The sequence below is a fragment of the Gopherus flavomarginatus genome, chromosome 8 (assembly GCF_025201925.1).
Source record: "Gopherus flavomarginatus isolate rGopFla2 chromosome 8, rGopFla2.mat.asm, whole genome shotgun sequence".
Lineage (NCBI taxonomy): Eukaryota > Metazoa > Chordata > Testudines > Testudinidae > Gopherus > Gopherus flavomarginatus.
The window spans coordinates 38,916,733-38,936,680 of record NC_066624.1 but is presented as its reverse complement, the minus strand read 5'-3'; the positions used below and the strand labels follow the sequence as shown (position 1 = coordinate 38,936,680).

The 19,948-nt window shown below is 48.7% G+C and overlaps 1 protein-coding gene across 5 annotated transcripts; it reads right to left on the bottom strand.

Annotated features, from left to right (window-relative positions):
• Nucleotides 1-868: 868 nt before the first annotated feature.
• Nucleotides 869-19,877, bottom strand: CSTF2 (cleavage stimulation factor subunit 2). Of its 5 annotated transcripts, none has more exons than XM_050965055.1 (16): nt 19,784-19,877; nt 16,423-16,501; nt 15,972-16,141; nt 15,114-15,250; nt 12,033-12,152; nt 11,739-11,894; nt 11,388-11,511; nt 11,006-11,068; nt 9,450-9,509; nt 8,603-8,744; nt 8,059-8,213; nt 7,665-7,712; nt 7,345-7,589; nt 3,187-3,342; nt 2,628-2,753; nt 869-1,087 (listed from the first exon to the last, which is right to left on the bottom strand). In XM_050965055.1, exons 1-15 carry the CDS (start codon nt 19,839-19,841, stop codon nt 2,631-2,633), a joined length of 1,836 nt encoding a protein of 611 aa, XP_050821012.1. In that variant the 5' UTR covers nt 19,842-19,877; the 3' UTR covers nt 869-1,087; nt 2,628-2,630. The 5 variants fall into 5 exon arrangements, with proteins under 5 accessions (XP_050821012.1, XP_050821010.1, XP_050821009.1 ...); XM_050965053.1 differs by having other exon boundaries at nt 7,345-7,712; nt 11,739-11,799; nt 11,836-11,894; XM_050965052.1 differs by having other exon boundaries at nt 869-1,092; nt 7,345-7,712.
• Between the last annotated feature and the right edge of the window lie 71 nt (nt 19,878-19,948).

The window sequence follows — 19,948 nt, the reverse complement described above, 5'->3', positions numbered from 1 at the left end:
ACATTTTCATCACAGGTGCTTTGATAAGGGTGCCTCATAAATCTTGCCAAAGTGACTGTGGCCCAAATGTTCCCACCTGCCTGCTATCACAAAAGACCTTACCACTTAAATGGGGGGTTGCCATGAACTGTTTGAAATGTTTTTTCTCTCACTGATGGAGCAAGCTGACATGGTTGTTAATGAAAGAAAAATGACACAGGTGTGGGCATTTTCAGTGGGCCCAGTTGGTGCCTGGCAAGGTTTCCAGATCAACTGGGACATTCTTGGTAAGAGGACATCTTCACCTTATGCCCCTTTCACTCCTCACCACATGTATGAAACTCAGCAGAGCAGATATAATACAGACCCGGCTCTTTGTCCCACCACAGTGGTCAGGCTGGCCTAACTGTCCCTTGTCATACTCCTCAGATAACAATTTCAGTGCACCAGCCTTCTCCAGACACGCCAGTTTACTGAGTTTCTTCTGCCAGAGACTGCAAGTAATAACGGTAGCATCTCATCTGTTCAGCAAATAGCAACAAGCTGCCTAGAGGGACCATCTCTTTCTCCCACCATCCCCTTTAGGAAGAGTCATGCTGAGCACAGATCAGCCTGTAAGAAACCTTCTGTGTGGTTAAGGGAACAAGGCTGGGAAACATGGACTTCGGTGTCTGCAGAAACACAGTGACTAATGATCAATCCTGGAGCCAGGATATGCTGCACCAGATGAAGGAATTCCCCGATTATACTGGAGAGAGGCCATCATGCCTGGCCAGGTGAAGGGCTCACACGTGTGACCCAGAGGCCTTTGCCATCTCTAGTGCTTCTAAGTCAGGCACAGAAAGAGGCGCCCGTTGGAGGCAATATCAAGCAGAGTTGTGAACTGTACTCAAATCCTCCTCCAAGTTTATTTCAAATACTGTAAAACACACACACAAAACACAGAATGAAAAGTATGGGGGTGATTCTGGGTGGGAAGAAGGGGGAACCCTTCCCCTGATGGCTGCACCAGGTCAGACAGTGATGAAGTGAAGCTGCTGCCTTGGGTGCCTCCTCCATCCCACAGGTCTGGATCTTCAGAGTTGTTGCCAGGGTCACCAAGGGTCTTCTAAACTATGCAAAAATAAGAGGGATATTTGAGGGGAGTACATAAGGCCTGGTGCCCACGCCAGGCCATTCTGGATTCCCAGGAGAAATAACTGAGTGTGTCCTTACAGGCCGGGGCCCAGCCCATGGGAATTTCCCACAGCACAAACGGCAGCTCCTCAAGAAGCAACCCTCCTACATTTCCACAGCCTTGTGAAAGGAGATATCCCTTCTTTAAAGAGATTTAGAGCAGTGGCTGCAGACGCAGGGTTTTGCTGGGCACCACTGGCCACTGTTGCTGCTCTCTTCTGGATAGCTGAATACAGTCCAGCAATGCATACACGTATCCCACTGCCCGGTCTAGCCCCTCAGCCTTCCATATGACATGTAACACAGGAGCATGCTGCCCACGACCTCCTACCCAACAGCTGCAGGAGCACTTTGAGCCTCCTCTCCAGCCACAAGCAGGAGTGAAGCCCATATACTTCTCCGGGCAGGATTAACTGGGGCCCATCCCCTAGCGCTGTAAAGGCCAAACCGAGGCTGGTTTGTCTGAGGAGGCCCAAAGAACCTCAGGGAGAGCGAAAGAGCAGGGGGCTATCTGACAGTCAGCATATCCAATATGTCAGCAGCAGCTTCACCTGCTACCAGCCTTCATTGGGTGACACTGGGGAGGTGTAACTAGCACCCTGCTTTACAGAGGGGAAACTAAGGCACACAGCATGATGTGACTGGCCCCAGATCACACAGTGAATCAGAGGCAGAGCGACGCCATGCCCCATCTCTCGCTTACAGGAGTATGTGTGTTTATTGTGGAAGCTGTAAGGTGAGGGCTGGGTTAGCTACAGTGCCACAAGGCTGGCCACACTGGAACAGAGCACCCCTAACTCAGTACTTGTCTGGCACAGAAATCACTGGAGATGCACCAGAGAGAAGAATGACCCTCCCAACACCACACATAACTAGGCAACCCTATAATGCAGTGGCTCTTAACCTTTCCAGGCTACTGTACTCCTGGCAGGAGTCTGATTTGTTGTGCATACCCCAAGTTTCACCTCATTTAAAAACTACTTGCTTACAAAATTAGACATTAAAATACAAGTGTCACAGCACACTAGTACTGAAAAATTGCTGACTTTCTCATTTTTACCATATAATTACAGATCAATTGGAATATAAATATTGTACGTACATTTCAGTGTGCAGTGCAGTATAAACAAGTCATTGAGTGAAATTTTAGTTTGTACTGAATTCGTTAGTGCTTTTTATGTAGCCTGTTGTAAAACCAGACAAATACCTAGATGAGTTGATGTACCCCCTGGAAGACCTCTGGGTACTCCTGGTTGAGAACCACTGCTACAACGCATGGGAGAATGTGTGGCACCTAACCAGGGCAGGCCATAGGGCATCTAATTCAGTGGCAGGGTTAGGGGATCTTCTCCATTTCACACTGCTCTCCATACTTCCTTCACCCCCTTAGTTCATACAAGCTGTCCCATCACCTTTCTGGCTACAGCCTCGCCCTCCCTGGCTGCAGTAATGCGGCCTCCACCCCATCTCACCTGTCATGGAGCCCCAGTGGATTTCTGGATCTGCTCCTTTAGGATAAGGATGCTTTGCCTTTGCTCTGGGGGCAACATGGCGATCTGGTCCGCAGTCAGCTGGAGAACCTGCATGATCAGGGCAGCCTGTGGAGAGAGAGGGGAGGATCTGCAATACCATGTGCAAGAGCAATTTCCCAAGAGGAAGGGGGCAGCAAAGGGTTACAGAAAAGCCAGTAAAGAGGAAGTTATCCAAAGACCAGGCTGCTGGAGGGAGGGAAGGAGGAAGGCAAAGCGCAGGAGCAGTATAAACTCTCATCACCTGAAAGGACCTGGCTCACTGGCCACGCCCAAAGGAAAAGTTTCAAACCAGCCATCTTGCTGCTGCTTATGAACACTCTCCTGGAAAGCTGCAGGAGCATTAACTCCCCAGGCGGAGCTGGCCCCAGCACAGAAACTACAAGACACTGGAGACTCTTGCTGTGCCAGAGAGAAGGAGCGCTTAGTTCATTCCCATGGCAATGGGGTATCCAGCCTCCGTCCCCGCCCTCTGAGCCTGAGTTGCCCTTTGTTTACTCACCTTCTCATGATCTTGAGGGGTGACCTGGTTCTGCCCAGGGCTAAAGCCTCCTGGCTGGCCAGTTCCTTGTACCACTGCCCCTGGCATGGCTCCTGCTTGTATGCCTGCCCCTGGCATACCACCTCCTTGTATGCCTGCCCCTGGCATGTTGGGAACCTGTGGGCACAAAGAGATGGGATGACCTGGGCCCCTCTGCTCTTGTAGAACTGTGAATAGTTTGGATTCAGTCACGGAAAACACAATGCATGCACTAGAACGTAAAGTAGGTAAGTTCCTGGCACCATGAGGGGGGGCTGAAAGTGGAGTGCCACGAGAAACAAGGAAATAGGCCCCCCAAGTTCAAGAGACCGTAGTCCATGTAATCCTGGCAATAACAGCAGAAGGTTGGAGGAAGGCCGGCCTTGTGGCTAAGATGCTGGATTGGACTAAGGACGGTTGGGTTCAGTTCCAAGCTGTGTCACCAACACCCTTGTGATCTTAGGCAAGTCACTTAGGGCCAGACTTGAATGTAAGAATGGCCATACTGGGTCAGACCAAAGGTCGATCTAGCCCAGTATTCTGTCTTCTGACTGGCCAATGCCAGGTGCCCCAGAGGGAATGAACAGAACAGGTAATCATCAAGTGATCCATCCCGTTGCCCATTCCTAGCTTCTGACGAACAGGCTAGTGACACTATCCCTGCCCATCCTGGCTAATAGCCATTGATGGATCTATCCTCCATTAACATATCTAGCTCTTTTTTGAACCCTGTTATAGTCTTGGCCTTCACAACATCCTCTGGCAAGGAGTTCCACAGGCTGACTTTGCCTTGTGTGAAAAAATACTTCCTTTCGTTTGTTTTAAACCTGCCTATTAATTTCATTTGGTGACCCCCGTTCTTGTGTTGTGAGTAGTAAATAACACTTCCTTAGTTACTTTCTCCACACCAGTCATGACTTGTAGACCTCTATCATATCCCGCCTTAGTTGTCTCTTTTCCTAGCTGAAAAGTCCCAGTCTTATTAATCTCTCCTCATACGGCAGCCATTCCATGTCCCTAAACATTTTTGTTGCCCTTTTCTGAACATTTTCCAATTCCAATATATCTTTTTTGAGATGGGGCGACCACATCTCCACGTAGTATTCAAGATCTGGGCATATCATGCATTTATAAAGAGGCAATATGATATTTTCTGTCTTTTTATCTATCCCTTTCTTAATGACTCCCAACATTCTGTTTGCTTTTTTGACTGCTGCTGCACATTGAGTGGATGTTTTCAGAGAACTGTCCATGCCTCCAAGATCTCTTTCTTGAGTGGTAAGAGCTAATTTAGACCCCATCATTTTATATGTATAGTTGGGATTATGTTTTCCAATGTGCATTACTTTGCATTTATCAACACTAAATTTCATTTGCCATTTTGTTGCCCAGTTACCCAGTTTTGAGAGATCCTTTTGTAGCTCTTCACAGTCTGCATAAGAATTAATTATCTTGAATAATTGTGTATCTTCTGCAGATTTTGCCACCTAACTGTTTACCCCTTTTCCCGGATCATTTATGAATAAGTTGAATAGGACTGTTCCCAGTACAGACCCCTGGGGGACACCACCATTTACCTCCCTCAATTCTGAAAACTGACCATTTATTCCAACCCTTTGTTTCCTATCTTTTAAGCAGTTACCAATCCAGAAGAGGACCTTCCCTCTTATCACATGACAGCTTACTTTGCTTAAAAGCCTGGTGAGGGACTTGTCAAAGGCTTTCTGAAAATCTATGTACACTATATCCACTGGATTCCCCGTCCACATGCTTGTTGGTCCCCTAAAGAATTCTAGTAGATTGGTGAGGCATGATTTCCTTTTACAAAAGCCATGTTGACTTTTCCCCAATACATTATGTTCATCTATATGTCTGACCATTTTGTTCTTTACTATAGTTTCAACCAGTTTGTCCAGTACAAAAGTCAAGCTTACTGGCCTGTAATTACCCGGGTCACCTCTGGAGCCCTTTTTAAAAATTGGTGTCACATTAGCTATCCTACAGTCAATTGGTTCAGAAGCTGATTTAAATGATAGGTTACAAACTACAGTTAGTAGTTTTGCAATTTCACATTTGAGTTCCTTCAGATTACTGTTTAGTTTATCAATTTGTTTCAAAAGACACCTCAATCTGGGACAGTTCCTCAGATTTGTTACCTAAAAAGAATGGCTCAGGTTTGGGAATCTCCCTCACATCCTCAGCCTTGAAAACCTAAGCAAAAAATTAATTTTGTTTCTCCGCAATGGCCTTATCATCCTTGAGTGCTCCTTTAGCATCTTGGTTGTCCAGTGGCCTCACTGGTTGTTAAGTTCCTGCTTCTGATGTGCTTAAAAAATGTTTCGCTATTACTTTTTGAGGTTTTGACTAGCTGTTCTTCAAATTCTTTTTTGGCTTTCTTAATTATATTTTTACACTTCATTTGCCAAAATTTATGCTCCTTTCTATTTTCCTCACCAGGATTTAACTTCCACTTTTTAAAGGATGCCTTTTTGCCTCTCACACTTTTTTGTTTAGCCACGGTAGCATTTTTTTGGTTCTCTGTTTTTTACTTTAAGGTACACATTTAAGTTGAGCCTCTATCATGGAGTCTTTAAAAAGTTTCCATGCAGCTTGCAGGGATTTCTGAAATGAAATGCTACAGTGTTGGGCTGCTGTGGTGTTTTCCCCACCACAGGGATGTTAAATTTAATTATATTATGGTCACTGTTACCAAACGGTCCAGCTATATTCACCTCTTGGACCAGATCCTGAGCTCCACTTAGGACTAAATCAATAATTGCCTCTCCTCTTGTGGGTTCCAAGAGTAGCTGCTCCAAGAAGCAGTCACTTAAACTGTCAGGAAACATTATCTCTGCATCCCATTCTGAGGTGACATGCACCCAGTCAATATGGAGATAGTTGAAATCCCCCACATTGTTATTATTGAGTTTTTTATTTTTATAGCCTCTCTAATCTCCCTGAGCATTTCAGTCACTATCACCATCCTGGTCAGGTGGTTGGTAATATATCCCTACTGCTATATTCTCATGATTAGAGCATGCAATTACTATTGTGGAAGTGGAAAAAGGGATAAAGGGAATTTGAACATGGAGATCTTAGTTGGACTCTAGGAATAGAGCAAGAGTCAGGCTAACAAAGTTAGGCAGACACCGACTCTAATAACACGAGACTTGAAGGCACGGCCTAGGCGAGTAGAAAGCGAGAAAGTGAATGGAACAGACAGTAAGAGACTGTTTTGAGCTTGTGATAGATAAGAATGGAATGTAGACTGTAGCAGAAATTAATGAGAAAATGAGATATCAGGAAGAAATATGTATAACAAAATGCAGCTGTTGCTCATTATTATATGTAACAAAAAGGTATAAAAGCTTGCTCTAATTGTTTATGTATCAGAGACCTGCCTGGACAGAGTGAATCCCTGCCAGTGTGCTCTTTCTCCTCTTCGCAATTGCTTGAGAATAAAGACTGTCTCTGACTTGCTGTACCCAACCCGAGCGTGAAGGGCTGTTTTCTTCCACAATTTGGTGCTGTGACTCGGGGGGGAAAATAAAAAATTGTGGAAGAAAACAGGTCTCCACGCTTGGGTTGGGTAGAGCAATCTACAGCAATATCCATTGAGATTCTATGGTACAGCTTGGTTCATTTAAGGTTTTTACTTCATTTGATTCTACGCTTTCTTACATATATAGTGCCACTCCCCCACCAGCATGAGCTATTCCAGGGGTGAGCAAACTATGGTTCGCGGGCCGGATCCAGCCCCTCAGGGCTTTGGATCCCGCCCGTGGGATTGCCACCGCCATGGCACTGCAGGCCCCGCACCGATCCCAGAAGCGGACGACATCACGTCCCTGCAGCCCCTGGGGAAGAAGGGGCAGACGGCTCCGTGCACTGCCCTTGCCTGTGGGTACCTCCCCTGAAGCTCCCGTTGGCTGGGAAGGGGGAACCACAGCCAATGGGAGCTTCGGGGCAGGTACCCACAGGCAAGGGCAGTGCGTGGAGCCCTCTGCTCCCCCTCGCCAAGGGGCTGTAGGGACAAGTGGGATGCAGGCTGTTAAAGAATTGACATCACCAAGAAACCTGCCACTAAGTGCTTGTAGTTATCTATCAGATTAAGACTGAAACAGAAGATGCTGTGTGTACCTGTCTAGGTCCCTGAGGGCCACTTGCTCCCAAGTTAAGTGGCCCAGGTCCTTGAATTCCACCAGGCATAGGGCCCCTTGGGTTGGGGCCAGGGCCCCTGGGCTCCATCCCTCTAGGCTCCATTCCTCTGGCATCCATGCCTCTGGGCTCCATCCCTCTGGGTTCCATCCCTCTTGGCTCCATGCCCCTGGGCTCCATGCCCCTGGGCTCCATCCCTCTGGGCTCCATCCCTCTGGGCTCCATGCCTCTGGGCTCCATGCCCCTGGGCTCCATCCCTCTGGGCTCCATGCCCCTGGGCTCCATCCCTCTGGGCTCCATGCCCCTGGGCTCCATCCCTCTGGGCTCCATCCCTCTGGGATCTCTTCCACCTGCAGAGAAAAAACAAGCCATAAGGAAGGGAATTCTGTGTGGGAGAACGTTGGGGACACAGACCCACATTTGAAAGTTAAGCCTCCTTTGGTTTAATGACTGGCAGAAAACCAAGACGGGTCAGGGACGGTGTGTGAACGGCACCTGCTTTTGGAAAATGACAAATCTGAACTTCTTCTCCCCTTTCCCTGTGTAACTACACCTCCCCCTCCCCCCAGTGCCTCCCTCCAACCCTGTATAACTTTCTCTGCATCTCACTTCACTGCTGAAATGTCCCACCTTCCCATTTTCCTCACATCCCTGGGTCCTCTCTTGGTCACGTTTCATTTATGGCCATTCTCTCACCTCGAGCATCCATCAAAGGCCCTCTAGGTTCTCCCATCAATGGCCTGGGTTCTCCCATTGGTCCTCCCCTCATTTCATGTGGGGGTGGGCCACGATTGTCGTGGCCGGGCATATGGTGCATGGGTGGACCCTGGTGTGGTGGCCCAAGGTAACCTCTGTTGAGAGAGAGAAAGAAGGAAAACAGAGCAGAAGGAGAAAGGTGAGTGTGAGAATCGGACACAAGCTTGGCACCGAGCAGGTACAGTATTTTGACCAAAGCACATAGTCGGCTGCACAGAAAGTGGGGGAGTTTGGCACATAGGGATGGATGCTAATGTTTCCACCTTGCCTAGTCAGTCTGAGTGGCCACAAACACCATCCTCCCTTCCTGCTGCACAGCTGTGTGTACCTGGATGCCAGCAAACATCCCTCTGAGCAGCCAGCATGGGACCCAGCAGTTCACCCGGCAGGCAGTGCCACTTAACCAACACTCCGACCACAAGAGGCGGGGATTCAGAGCCTCTAAGGCTCAGATTGGTACCGATTCATCCTCTGGCCCACTCACCTGGGCTCCACTTCTCCAGTGACTGAAAGCAGGGTCCCTCCACGTGGGTCATTTGGGGCATCTCCCAGAAGGCCCCGGGGTGGTGGGCCGCTAGCAGGTAATGGTCCACGCTGCATAGGGGCCCTTGGGTCCGGCATGGGCACTGCCAGGGAGGCAAGCAAGGGAAATTACTGAGGTCAAGCATTGGCAAGAACAATCACACCAAAGTCCTCCTGTGAGACAGCACCACTCCTGTCGTCCCTGACAGTGAGATGCAACCGAATCCCATCCCCAGTGCTCCCTGTAGCTCACAGACACACACTGGCTTTGGACAAAGGCAACACTGCTGTCCATGATGTGGCTGGAAGTGATGCACAGCAAACAGGAAGGAAATCTTCCCACAGACAACACTGCAGCTCACAGAAGCGGGTGCCTTCGGTGCTAAGTTCAGACCTTCCTGTCCCCCACAGCGGCTGCTGTGGCTTGTTGACAAAAAGTCGAGAACCAAGATTGCAATAACTACCAACAAAACTGGTCACATCAAGCGTGAGTCACAAGGTCAACTGTGAGCCTAGACAGTGCAGATCAAATCCAGTAACCCCACATCCATGAGGTCAAAAAGCCGAGCATGAGCAGCGATGGCCTCCTCTCTCCCGTCTGTTTCCGCATGTACTGGGTTAATCTCTTACCCCTCTATGCAGAACCCTAGGCCCTGCCTTTGACGAGTGCTCACTTCCACACTGGGCAGACTACATAAAGCGGTCCCACAGCCCCAAGCAAAGAGAACCCTAGTGCTGAACTCCAGGCTTTTTCCATGCATTCCACACAAAGCCCCGTGACAAAGGGAGCTGGTAGCTGTCATGGATACCTTGAACTCGCTCAATAGATGCAGGCCTGGCAGGTCCCACGGGCGAGAGCTGCAGGTTTCCTGGGTGAGCAGCAGGAAAAGAGGGAAAAGAGCAGACACATAAATAGCGCACGTACACACGCACACACAGACTCAGCGACAGGCCTGCCTACACCACAGACCCACTAGTGCTGCACAGACTCTTTTCCCTCCGCGGTGTGAGCTCATAGATTCATAGACCTAAGGTCAGAAGGGACCATTATGGTCATCTAGTCTGACCTTCTGCATAATGCAGGCAACAGAATCTCACCCACCCACTCCTGTAACAAACCCCTAACCTATAAGGCAGGCTCCCACAAATCAGACTGCATATTTTGAAGAGATGCTGCCAATTTTACAGGCCTGGCTTTGTCAGATCTTCCCAATAATGCCACTGGATGGAAACACTGAAGGCCAGTCTTGTGAGGAGGATGGTTTCTTCTACATAGCTTGAAAAACCCACTCACCTAGACACTATTTTCTCTGGTCACTATGGCGGAGGGGACAGGGACCTATACCATAAAGTTCTGTTGCATTTTTACTTTCTTTAAAATATATTAAATGTGTAGCCCTTACAGTTTCAAAATAACCTTCTGTAAGTGGGAGGCAGCATGAGGTGGTCAGGCTGTGCCTGAGTGTGCAGGAGACAGCTCCACTGCCTCTGCTCAGAGCTTCCCCAAGCAGACACAGAAATTAACAAAAGTCTGGTTCAGTTTCACCACTGCTATTCAAAGTCCTGCAAACAGCAGGGAAGCTGCTAAGAATTATTTCGTGTGGTTGCTTCTTGGCAAAGCTCTGGCAGCAGTGGGGAGGCACTGGGGCTGTTAATGGGGGTGAAGGACCCAAAGGTGAAATCAAAACAAGCCTGTCTCAGATTCCGCTGCTTTTAAGGTATGTAAAAATATGGGATTCCCAAAGGAATTTGCCATGTTCTGCTAGAAGGCTGAGGGAGGATACTCACTCCCCCCATGTCCCACAATATGAAAGAACAGGGATCCCTTTGTTGTGATAAACTGGATAATGAGAGTCCCGACTTTAACTGTCTAATTGCATTATATCTCATTCCAAGACACTGGTGTACAGCCTTCCACATAGGGAGGGAGGACTAAGCAAAACATCTCCATAGAAACACACTCTGCTTTGATCATCACTCCACACACATCACTATTCTGTGCAAAAGAAAAGCTACTGCTCCCTCTCCTGGACAAGCAAAAGAAAGCACAGGAGACTCAACAGTAGCAAATAGCAGGCAACAGCCTGGCTCGCCTACACCTGGACATGCAAAGTACCAGAAAGCGAGTTACTGGAGAAGGCATTGTTCTCCCTGCTCACTATACACACTCTCAGACAGAAAGACAAGTGCACACAGACTCACAGACAGGCTGGAAAAACTTTTACACATTCAGTTAGCTTGGGGGGATTCCCTGCTCCGTCAACAACTCTGACACGTGGCTCTGAAAGTCTCAACGTCCTGGCCTGGAAGTAGGGATCCCTATGACACATTGCATCAAACATGGATTAACTGACATCTGGTTTACCTTGTCCACGTTCCAAGGGCACTGGTCCACCTCCTGGCATCCCGACCTGAGGCTGCATTCCACCTGGGAGGGAAGAGCAGAGAACTCACAACCCCTCTCTCTGGTTCTCTCTCCCCACAGCCCTCACTATTCTGCTCCTATAAAGATGCCCCACCCTGCCACTGACAGACAGATTTCCACCTGGCCTAACAGGCCATAGAGATGGAGTGAGCCCCTCCAGTTGGATGACCCAAGAGTTACTCCCTAGGCTTCAAATCTTCTACATGTGCAACTATCTCTCTTAAAAGCCTGCAATGTCCCCGCACTCATGGGGCATGTTGTCCCTGCAGAAGCTTTGGGCAACTTTTACGGTTTGCAGTTCAGACATGCTCATGGAGCTCACCTCCAGGAGCCAAGGGGCCAGGACCTGGGCCGGCTACGGAGGCTGGCATCTGACCTGGGGCTGGCACTCCACCCTGCATAGGAGGCTGCATCAGAGGAGGAGCTCCATTTACATGCATGCCACCCTGTAGAGGGAAGAAATCACATTGAGAGCCCCTTCTCACCAACAGACATGAGCATCACCCATTGTGCCAGGGTTGCAGGCGGAGAACTCCTCCTTACCAACACACACACACAACGCTCCCCCACACACCAGGGTTTCACACTGAGAAGCCTTCTCAACAACACACACGGAGACTTCACACCCTTAACCTCCATCTCAATAATGTGGGTTGAACAAACAGATTCTTACTATGGGCTGTGGCTGGGACGATGGGGGATTCTGCTGGTTCATCTGTGCATTAGGACCTGGACCTGGACCAGGCCCGGGTCCAGGCCCAGGCCCTGGAACTGGCTGTGGGTTGCCTGGAATCAGAGGTGGAACACTGGTCTGACGATGCAGAATTTTCTAAGGGCAGAAGATGGAGGACAAAGAAGTTGTGCATGCACCAACTAGACATGGCCATTCCTGGAATCCACCCACAGCCCCATCTCTCCAGACAAGTGTCCCCGTTGATGCCAGACTGAGGGGCGGGATCATACATACCAGAGCAATCTCTGGATCGACGATCCTCATCACCACTTGGGCCTGGAGCAGGGCATATGCCAGCTGAGGGTTCTGGAGCAGCATGTTCCGTGCCTCCTGAGGGCTGTTCTGCACACATAACTAAAGAGCAACACACAGATCAGAGTTCTCAATGGGCCTCGCTGCTGCTGTGTAGTATTAAGCCCTTCACTGATAACTGTTGCTGCAACCCATGGGGACAGCAATGTTTCTGGAAATGCAGGAATGGCAATATCTCAAAGGGCAGGAGCGTTTTGCTTCATTTGTCTGGTACGTTACATGGTGCTGGCATGGTTAATAAAACAACCAATAATGCATCTGAGTGACTCATGCTGTGGACTGTCTGAAACACAAGGACAGTTAATAAAGAAATCACGCTCAGGCTGCTCATAAAAATGTGCCTGATCCACATCCTCTTCTCCATGATCATCTCCTCTTCTCCAACGTCCACAGTATTAGCCAAACCAAGGAGTGCTAACAGGGAAGTAGGACACTAGACAGCCCAGCTCTCCACAACAGCAAGTCCAGCTGTTAGACTAGCTCACGTCCTTGTCCAACCTGCTTATATTCCTCATGACAGCACCCCAGATACTGAGGGCATGTCTACACTACGGGATTATTCCGATTTTACAGAAATCGATTTTTGGAAACAGATTGTATAAAGTCGAGTGCACGCGGCCACATTAAGCACATTAATTCGGCGGTGTGCGTCCATGTACCGAGGCTAGCGTCAACTTCCAGAGCGTTGCACTGTGGGTAGCTATCCCATAGTTCCCGCAGTCTCCCCCGCCCATTGGAATTCTGGGTTGAGATCCCAGTGCCTGATGGGGCCAAAAATTTGTCATGGGTGGTTATGGGTAAATGTCGTCAGTCAATCCTCCCTCCGTGAAAGCAACAGCAGACAATGATTTCGCACCCTTTTCCCTGGATTGCCCGGGCAGACGCCATAGCACAGCAACCATGGAGCCCGTTCAGCTTTTTTTCACTGTCACTGTATGTGTACTGGATGCTGCTGACAGATGCGGTACTGCAGTGCTACACAGCAGCATCCCCTTGCCTTTGCAAGTTAACAAAGACGGTTACCAGTCATACTGTATCATCTGCTGGTGTCACGGGGTTATCCTAGCCGGCCTCGGTGAGGTCGGTCGGGGTGCCTGGACAAAAATGGGAATGACTCCCCAGGTCATTCTCTTCTTTAAGTTTTGTCTAATGGAGAGTCAGTCTTGCCTAGAATATCAGGCAAGCCTACTAAAGAACCAGAGAGGCAAACGGCCGCTCTGGGTCAGAGCCCCAGACATCCCGCAGAAATGATGAGCTGCATGCCATTCTAGGGGGTGCCCCTGCAACAACCCCACCTGTTGCTTCCCTCCTCCCCCACCCCTCCTGAGCTACCGTGGCAGTGTCCCCCCATTTGTGTGATGAAGTAATAAAGAATGCAGGAATAAGAAACAACACTGACTTTATTGCCTCTGCAAGCAGAGATCAAAGAGGGGAGGAGAGGGCGGTTGGCTTACAGTGAAGTAGAGTGAACCACCATTCTGCACTTGCTCAGCCTATAGCTAAAAATGGGAATCTGTGACAAGCACTAGGATAGAAGCACAGGCAGGACTGAATCTCCATTTGCGTGTGGGCCTTTGGCTGACACTGGTAAAATACAAAATGTCCCAGGATATGTATGTTGGGGGACAGTTCTAAACGGCAGCTTAATTTTTTTATTTGCAGCAAAATGTAGAGGCCTAAGTATCTGATTGTGAGCCCTGGTAGCAAGGAGTAGGCTGGGGTAGGCGCGACCGCATGGTGGGAGAGCAGCCTGAGTCAGAAGCCTCCAACTGCCACAATATTCCAGGCAGGACTGAATCTCCATGAGACAAAACTTAAAGAAGAGAATGACCTAGAGACATTCCAATTTTTGCCAAGGTTCCCCTGGCCGACGTCACTGAGGCCAGCCAGGAGCACCCACGGGATGATGATGATGGATATCAGTCCTACTGTACTGTCTGCCGTTCGCAAGGCAAGGGGATGCTGCTGTGTAGCGCTGCAGCACCACGTCTGCCAGCAGCATCCAGTAGACATACGGCGACATTGAAAAAAGGCAAGAAATGATTTTTTCCCCTTTGCTTTCATGGGGGGGCTGATGACATATACCCTGAACCACCTGCGACAATGTTTTTGACCCTTCAGGCTTTGGGAGCTCAGTCTAGAATTCAAATGGGTTTCGGAGAGTGCGGGAACTGTGGGATAGCTACAGCCGTCAGTTGCCCCTCCTTCCATGAGCATCCATTTGATTCTTTGGCTTTCTGGTATGCTTGTCTCAGCTCCTTAAGTTTCAGGCAGCACTGTGTTGAGCCCCTGTTGTAGCCTCTGTCCATCACGGCCTTGGAGATTTTTTCAAATGCTTTGGCATTTTGTCTTTTGGAATGGAGTTCTGATAGAATAGATTCATCTCCCCATACAGAGATCAGATTCAGTATCTCCCGTATGGTCCATGTTGGAGCTCTTTTTTAATTCTGGGAATGCATGGTCACCTGTGCTGATCAGCGCTCCATGCTGGGCAAACAGGAAATGAAATTCAAAAGTTCGCGGGGCTTTTCCTGTATGAGTTCAGATTGCTGTCCAGAGTGGTTACAATGGTGCACTGTGGGATAGCTCCTGGAGGCCAATACCGTCGAACTGCGGCCACACTAACCCTAATTTGAAATGGCAATACTGATTTCAGTGCTACTCCCCTCATCAGGGAGGAGTACAAATATCGATATTAAGAGTCCTTTATATAGAAGTAAAGGGCTTCGTTGTGTGGATAGGTGCAGGCTTAATTTGGTTTAATGCTGCTAAATTCGAGATAAACTCTTAGTGTAGACCAGGCCCGATTGACCCTCCGGATCATTCTACCCTGCATCAGCAGTGGCACATATGAGGCATTAACAGGAGTGGCAATGTCACAGAGTTGTGAGTGAGGAACTGCTGCTGCCTGGTTTTTCGTGTGATGGGGGTGGGGTTATTCTGCACTGTAAGACCATGGTTGCAAGTTTGTGACTTGGTACCAGGCACTTTGCTCCCACTCACCTTCATCTGCTTCATCAGCTCAAACATCTGCTCAGGTGGCAGGCTGGCAACTGCCCTGCTGATAGACTCGGGGGCATCTTCAGGATTTATAGGGTCTCCATATGGTGACTCTATAATAGGGGCACCTGTGCCCAAGCCTGACAGGGATAGAGAGGGGGAGACAAAGAGGAAAGGTTAAACACACAAGCGTCCTGGGAACCCTAAGCTTCTGGTCTCAGTCTCATTTCACATCACAGGAATCACCAGCACAATTGCTGGTGCTTTCTCGCACTGACCCCTTCAGCTGAAAGGCCAATAACTCAAGGATGATGTACTCACAGCTGCATCTTCACAAACAGGAGGGAGGGAAATGTACTTTTGAAACACAGATTCAGGAGCACCATTCTGCTGTTGGACAGTACATGGGTCACTGACTAAAAGTCTGGGCTCTGAACATGCCTGGAATTCCTACCAAGTCAATTAGAAGTTGAGGGCTGCGCCATGGTTCAGTAGAAAGATTGTTTCACACAGATCTGTAATACAGTCTCCTACGTGAGCTAGGACCCTGGATGTCACAATAATGTGGCTATTCGTCATACACCGCTTTGTCAAATGTGGAGCTTCACTAATCAAAAAAAGCAGGTCTGGGTAGGGTTTGTCTGGTCACGGAAATTACAATCCTCCCCCAAACTTCCACTTGCTATCTTATCTGCAGCACATCAGCTATCTGTGAGCTTTTCATTGTCAACCTCATCCCGATTTGGGTGGGGGTCTACATTTTGTACCTTGGCTAGTAGATTTTTGTTACAGATATGTAAGGTTGGTTTAGGCCAAACATTATGGTAGCATTAACCCCCTCAACTCAAAGTTCAGACTCACTCTTCAGTTCCTCCTTATTCTTCTCGCTGGCTGCATTGTCCACACGCAACGCCCTCCCGCTGAACTCACGCCCATTCAGGTTCCGCATGGCGCTGAGCGCTGTCTCCTGGTCTTGGTACTCACAAAAGCCATATCCCTTTGGTTTGCCTGTCTCTCTGTCATACACCAACCTGGATGGCAGAGCCAAAAGAATCACAGGCATTAGATGCAGTACGGCACTCGGGGAAAGTATTACACAATACCACAGCATTTTCCGGACTGGTAACGCCATCTCCATACCCTCTGCTCAGTCCCCAACAAGATGAAGGACTACCTCATTCAAAGCTTGTGTCTGCCAAGTATGCCTGAGACCCATCTGCTTGTGGCTGGAGTGCTGATGAGTGCAGAATTGGCTACAGCTGAGATCACCTGTCTATTTATGGGTGACGCCAAAAAGAGAAACAGTTCTCACCTGAAACTGACGACAGGTCCGACCTCCGAGAAAATGTCCTTTAACTGCTCCTCTGTGGCTTCATACGGGATATTCCCCACTATGGGAGAGGGGACCAACATATCAGTACAGACATCGAGTATCAGGAAAAAACACAGGCATGAACCTCTCTCCATGAGAAGACAGGAAAGAACAGAAATGAACCCAGGGATGGCAAAGCCCAGGGATTGCTGTGTGAACATACACACACAGACAGGTTTCTGGCAATCTGCTGCAGGACTGCAGATTTTTGTGTATATACACCATTGCTCCTGATGCATCTGTTGATGCAGTGTCTCATTGCTAGTACAGAATCCAGGCTGGGGCACATTTTAGGACTCTGGTAATGTGCCTCAATCCAGACACAGGTCAGAAGGGAATTGCAGGGAAGTGGGTAGTTGTTTCTTAAAATAATGGGTCCCTATTATGGGCTGGATACCAGTACTTATGTTTTAGGATTTTGTGGACTATTCCACCAGGCTCTTCCCCTCCTCCAAGCTTAATGAGCTGCCTATGGTCTCCAGAATGCCACAGTTGCCTGCTTTCCTTTCATTTGTGCTGCCCAACCCACTATGGAGCATAGAGTGCTCATGGAAGTAGGATTAAGAGCAGCTCAAGAGCTCCATGAGAGTTCAGAGTGTACATAATCCAATGAGAGATAGCAGGCATTGGCTAATACTACTGAAGTCCAAACAGGAAGAGTTGCCTGAAAAGGTTAGGAATCACCATCTGAGAAGATCTGACCTTATTTGTCAGATGAGTGGGTCATACACTGGGGCAGTGAATCACAAAACAGTGGAGCAATACTGCTGCAAGTTCCTTCTTTCTCCCCATTTTTACCACCATGCTGGTATCAATCAGTGCAGGACACAGGTAAGTACAATACAGGGACTACAGTGAGCCTGGGACATCTTCCTAACCCTTTATTAGAGGGATGGCAGGTCTCATTTCATGTGTTTTCTGCCACTCTTTTCCTATCTGTTTTAGTGAAAATATTGGTGGAATATTTAGTTTAATCAGGTTTGGTGGTTCCTTAACTCCATTTCCACTTGCCTGAGAAGTATGAAGGGCCCATGCGGAGGAAGGTAAAGGGGACAGTGCTATGATTTTCCACAGCACACCAAGGTGACTCTGCATCCAGGGTCCAATCCAAAATCTACTTATGTCTATGGACTTTGGCCCAAGCCTTTAATCAGTGCAGAATAGTCAAAAACTGTGTGTATACTTTTTAACTCCACTCATCACATCAACGACCAAAGAACGTGAACACAGAAAGGCTCTGAGGAGGATGACATGGCGGAGGCTCGAAGACAGCCTGCACCCCCTGTGAGTAGGAAAATTGGATTTCGGATAGGGGAGCAGATCATTGGTCCATCAGTTACACTGTCATTGGCCAGTACTTGATGCTTCGGAGGAATGCAGCTCCTGAACCCTGTTACACACAGGCTGATTGCACACTTCTGCACATCACTTGGAGGGAGGGAAGGGGGAAATCCTACAGGTAGTTGTCCTGTGACCTGAAGTATGTGTTGTGATTACTTCATCTCAGCCTGTAATAACAACCAATTATCAACCTCTTACAATTATATTGTATATTGTAATTATACAATTAATTGTATAACCTCTTACAATTATCCAGCCCCTTTTAAAACCCGTCTGCGATGTGATCCCATGACACTCTGGAGCAGCAAATCCCAGAGGCTGACTACGTGCAGCATAAAGACATTTTCTTACTTTGTTCCTAGATTACCTGCTATGACTTTGAGTGACCCATTCTTTTATAATGGGAAAGACAAAGGAGGTAGTGCAATTTTCACTAACCCCTTCTAGTCACATCTAATTCTTCCTTGTCCTGATTAAATAATCATAGCTTTTAAAAACTTTCCATATGCATAAGCCACTTATACAATACCAATTAATCAACATCTTTGGTCCATACAAACTAGATACGCTACACCAAATAAAAACACACCACAGTTTGATATAATACCCATTCTGTACCAACCCCACAACAGAGAGATGCTTATGATGCATCTCTGTGCAGGTGACATGCAAAAGGACAGAGCTGTCTGGAAAATGGAAATTCCATCCCACAAAAAACTTAAAGAGTTTCCAAGTTTTTTTCATTCCAATTCAGAACAAAAAGTCAAAATCTTGAAGTTTTTCACAAAAACTGAAATTCCCCCAAAATGGTTTGGGAAACAATGAAACATTCCCACTGTCAATCTCCCCGCCTAGCAGATGGGCTGGCTTCCCAGAGCTCCCTCTGATCACTGGCTGCCTGATGTGCCTAACTGGCAGGCTGCCAGGTTGCCTGGCTCTCAGGGAATCCCAAACTTCCTGCTAGGCAGACAACTTGGAAACTGAATAAGGTGGCTAGCATTTTTCCTTGGAAAATTTTTACCAGCTGTACACAAGAGGTAGTACAGCAGAAAAGAGCGTTCATATTGAAAGCAAAAAATGTTCATATCTATATATAGTACACCCCATGGACACTTTAGCGTCTGTATGCACTTGCAACACTTTAATCACCACTTGCTCAGGGTAAGTAAAGCATCTCTAGCTTTCTAAGTCAGCTTTACAGTAAGGAACAGGTGAGTTTTAGTGCCTGAGCTGGTAGACTTTCATGTCTGTTTTGCAAGGCTGCACTGTATGCTTAATTTCCCTTTTACTACCTGCCTTAGGTTTTCACGTGATGCCCAAGGCAATGATCTCTTCTGTGCTGCTTCCCCTTACTGTAATAGTCCCCAGGGAAGGCTTTGGGGCAAGAGATCACATTGCTGTGGATATTCTCTCTCTCCAGCCAGTATCTGGTGAGTGACGGATAGCACAAACATAGGTTTGAGAAGTGTTTTATTGAGAACCCATTCTGCTCAGAAACATGTATTATTTATTTCTGGGGGTCCATTTCTGACACCAGCATTACAACATCACAATGATCACTGCAACAAGCTGCTGTGATGTCACAGAGAAGGAGAGTGTGGGCAAGGGGCGGAGAAGAGGATCTCTACACCCAGTAGAGTAGGGGGCTACGCTGTGGGCCTCTGTCGAGGGAAAGCGGTGGGGGGAGTCTCTGTTCCAGAGCAGTGGGTCTAACCGGGGGTGGGAGGGCACCTGGCAGGGGGAGGCTCCGGGGCCGATTCCGTGCTCTGGAGAGGGGAGAGCCGGGATGGGGGCGGGACTCAGGCGCAGAGGAGGCGGGAGGGAGGTCCGGGAAGCAGATACAAGGCCAGGGGGGGGCCCGGGCGCTGCCCCCCACCCCCCCAGTGACACAGCTGGGTGAGGGAGTATTGGGGTCTCTGTCCCAGGGGCGGGAGGGTCTCGCTCCCCGGCTCCTGCTCACCGAACACGGAGCGCAGCGAGCGATCCACCGCGGGGTCCCGCACCGCCAGCCCCGCCATCCTTCACCCACCGCCGGTGCAGCGCTTCCAGTCTCCCCCCTTCCGGCACCCCCGTGCTCCGGCTGGAAACACGCACGGCCACTTCCGTTCCGCTCGAGCCCCGCCAA

Coding starts and splice junctions, on each gene's coding strand:
- CSTF2 (XM_050965052.1), bottom strand. CDS start 19,841: ATGGCGGGGCTGGCGGTGCGGGACCCCGCGGTGGATCGCTCGCTGCGC. Junction 16,502..19,783: donor CTCGCTGCGCTCCGTGTTCG/GTGAGCAGGAGC, acceptor CCTCTCCCATAG/TGGGGAATATCCCGTATGAA. Junction 3,343..7,344: donor GCCCTCAGGGACCTAGACAG/GTACACACAGCA, acceptor TTGTGCCCACAG/GTTCCCAACATGCCAGGGGC.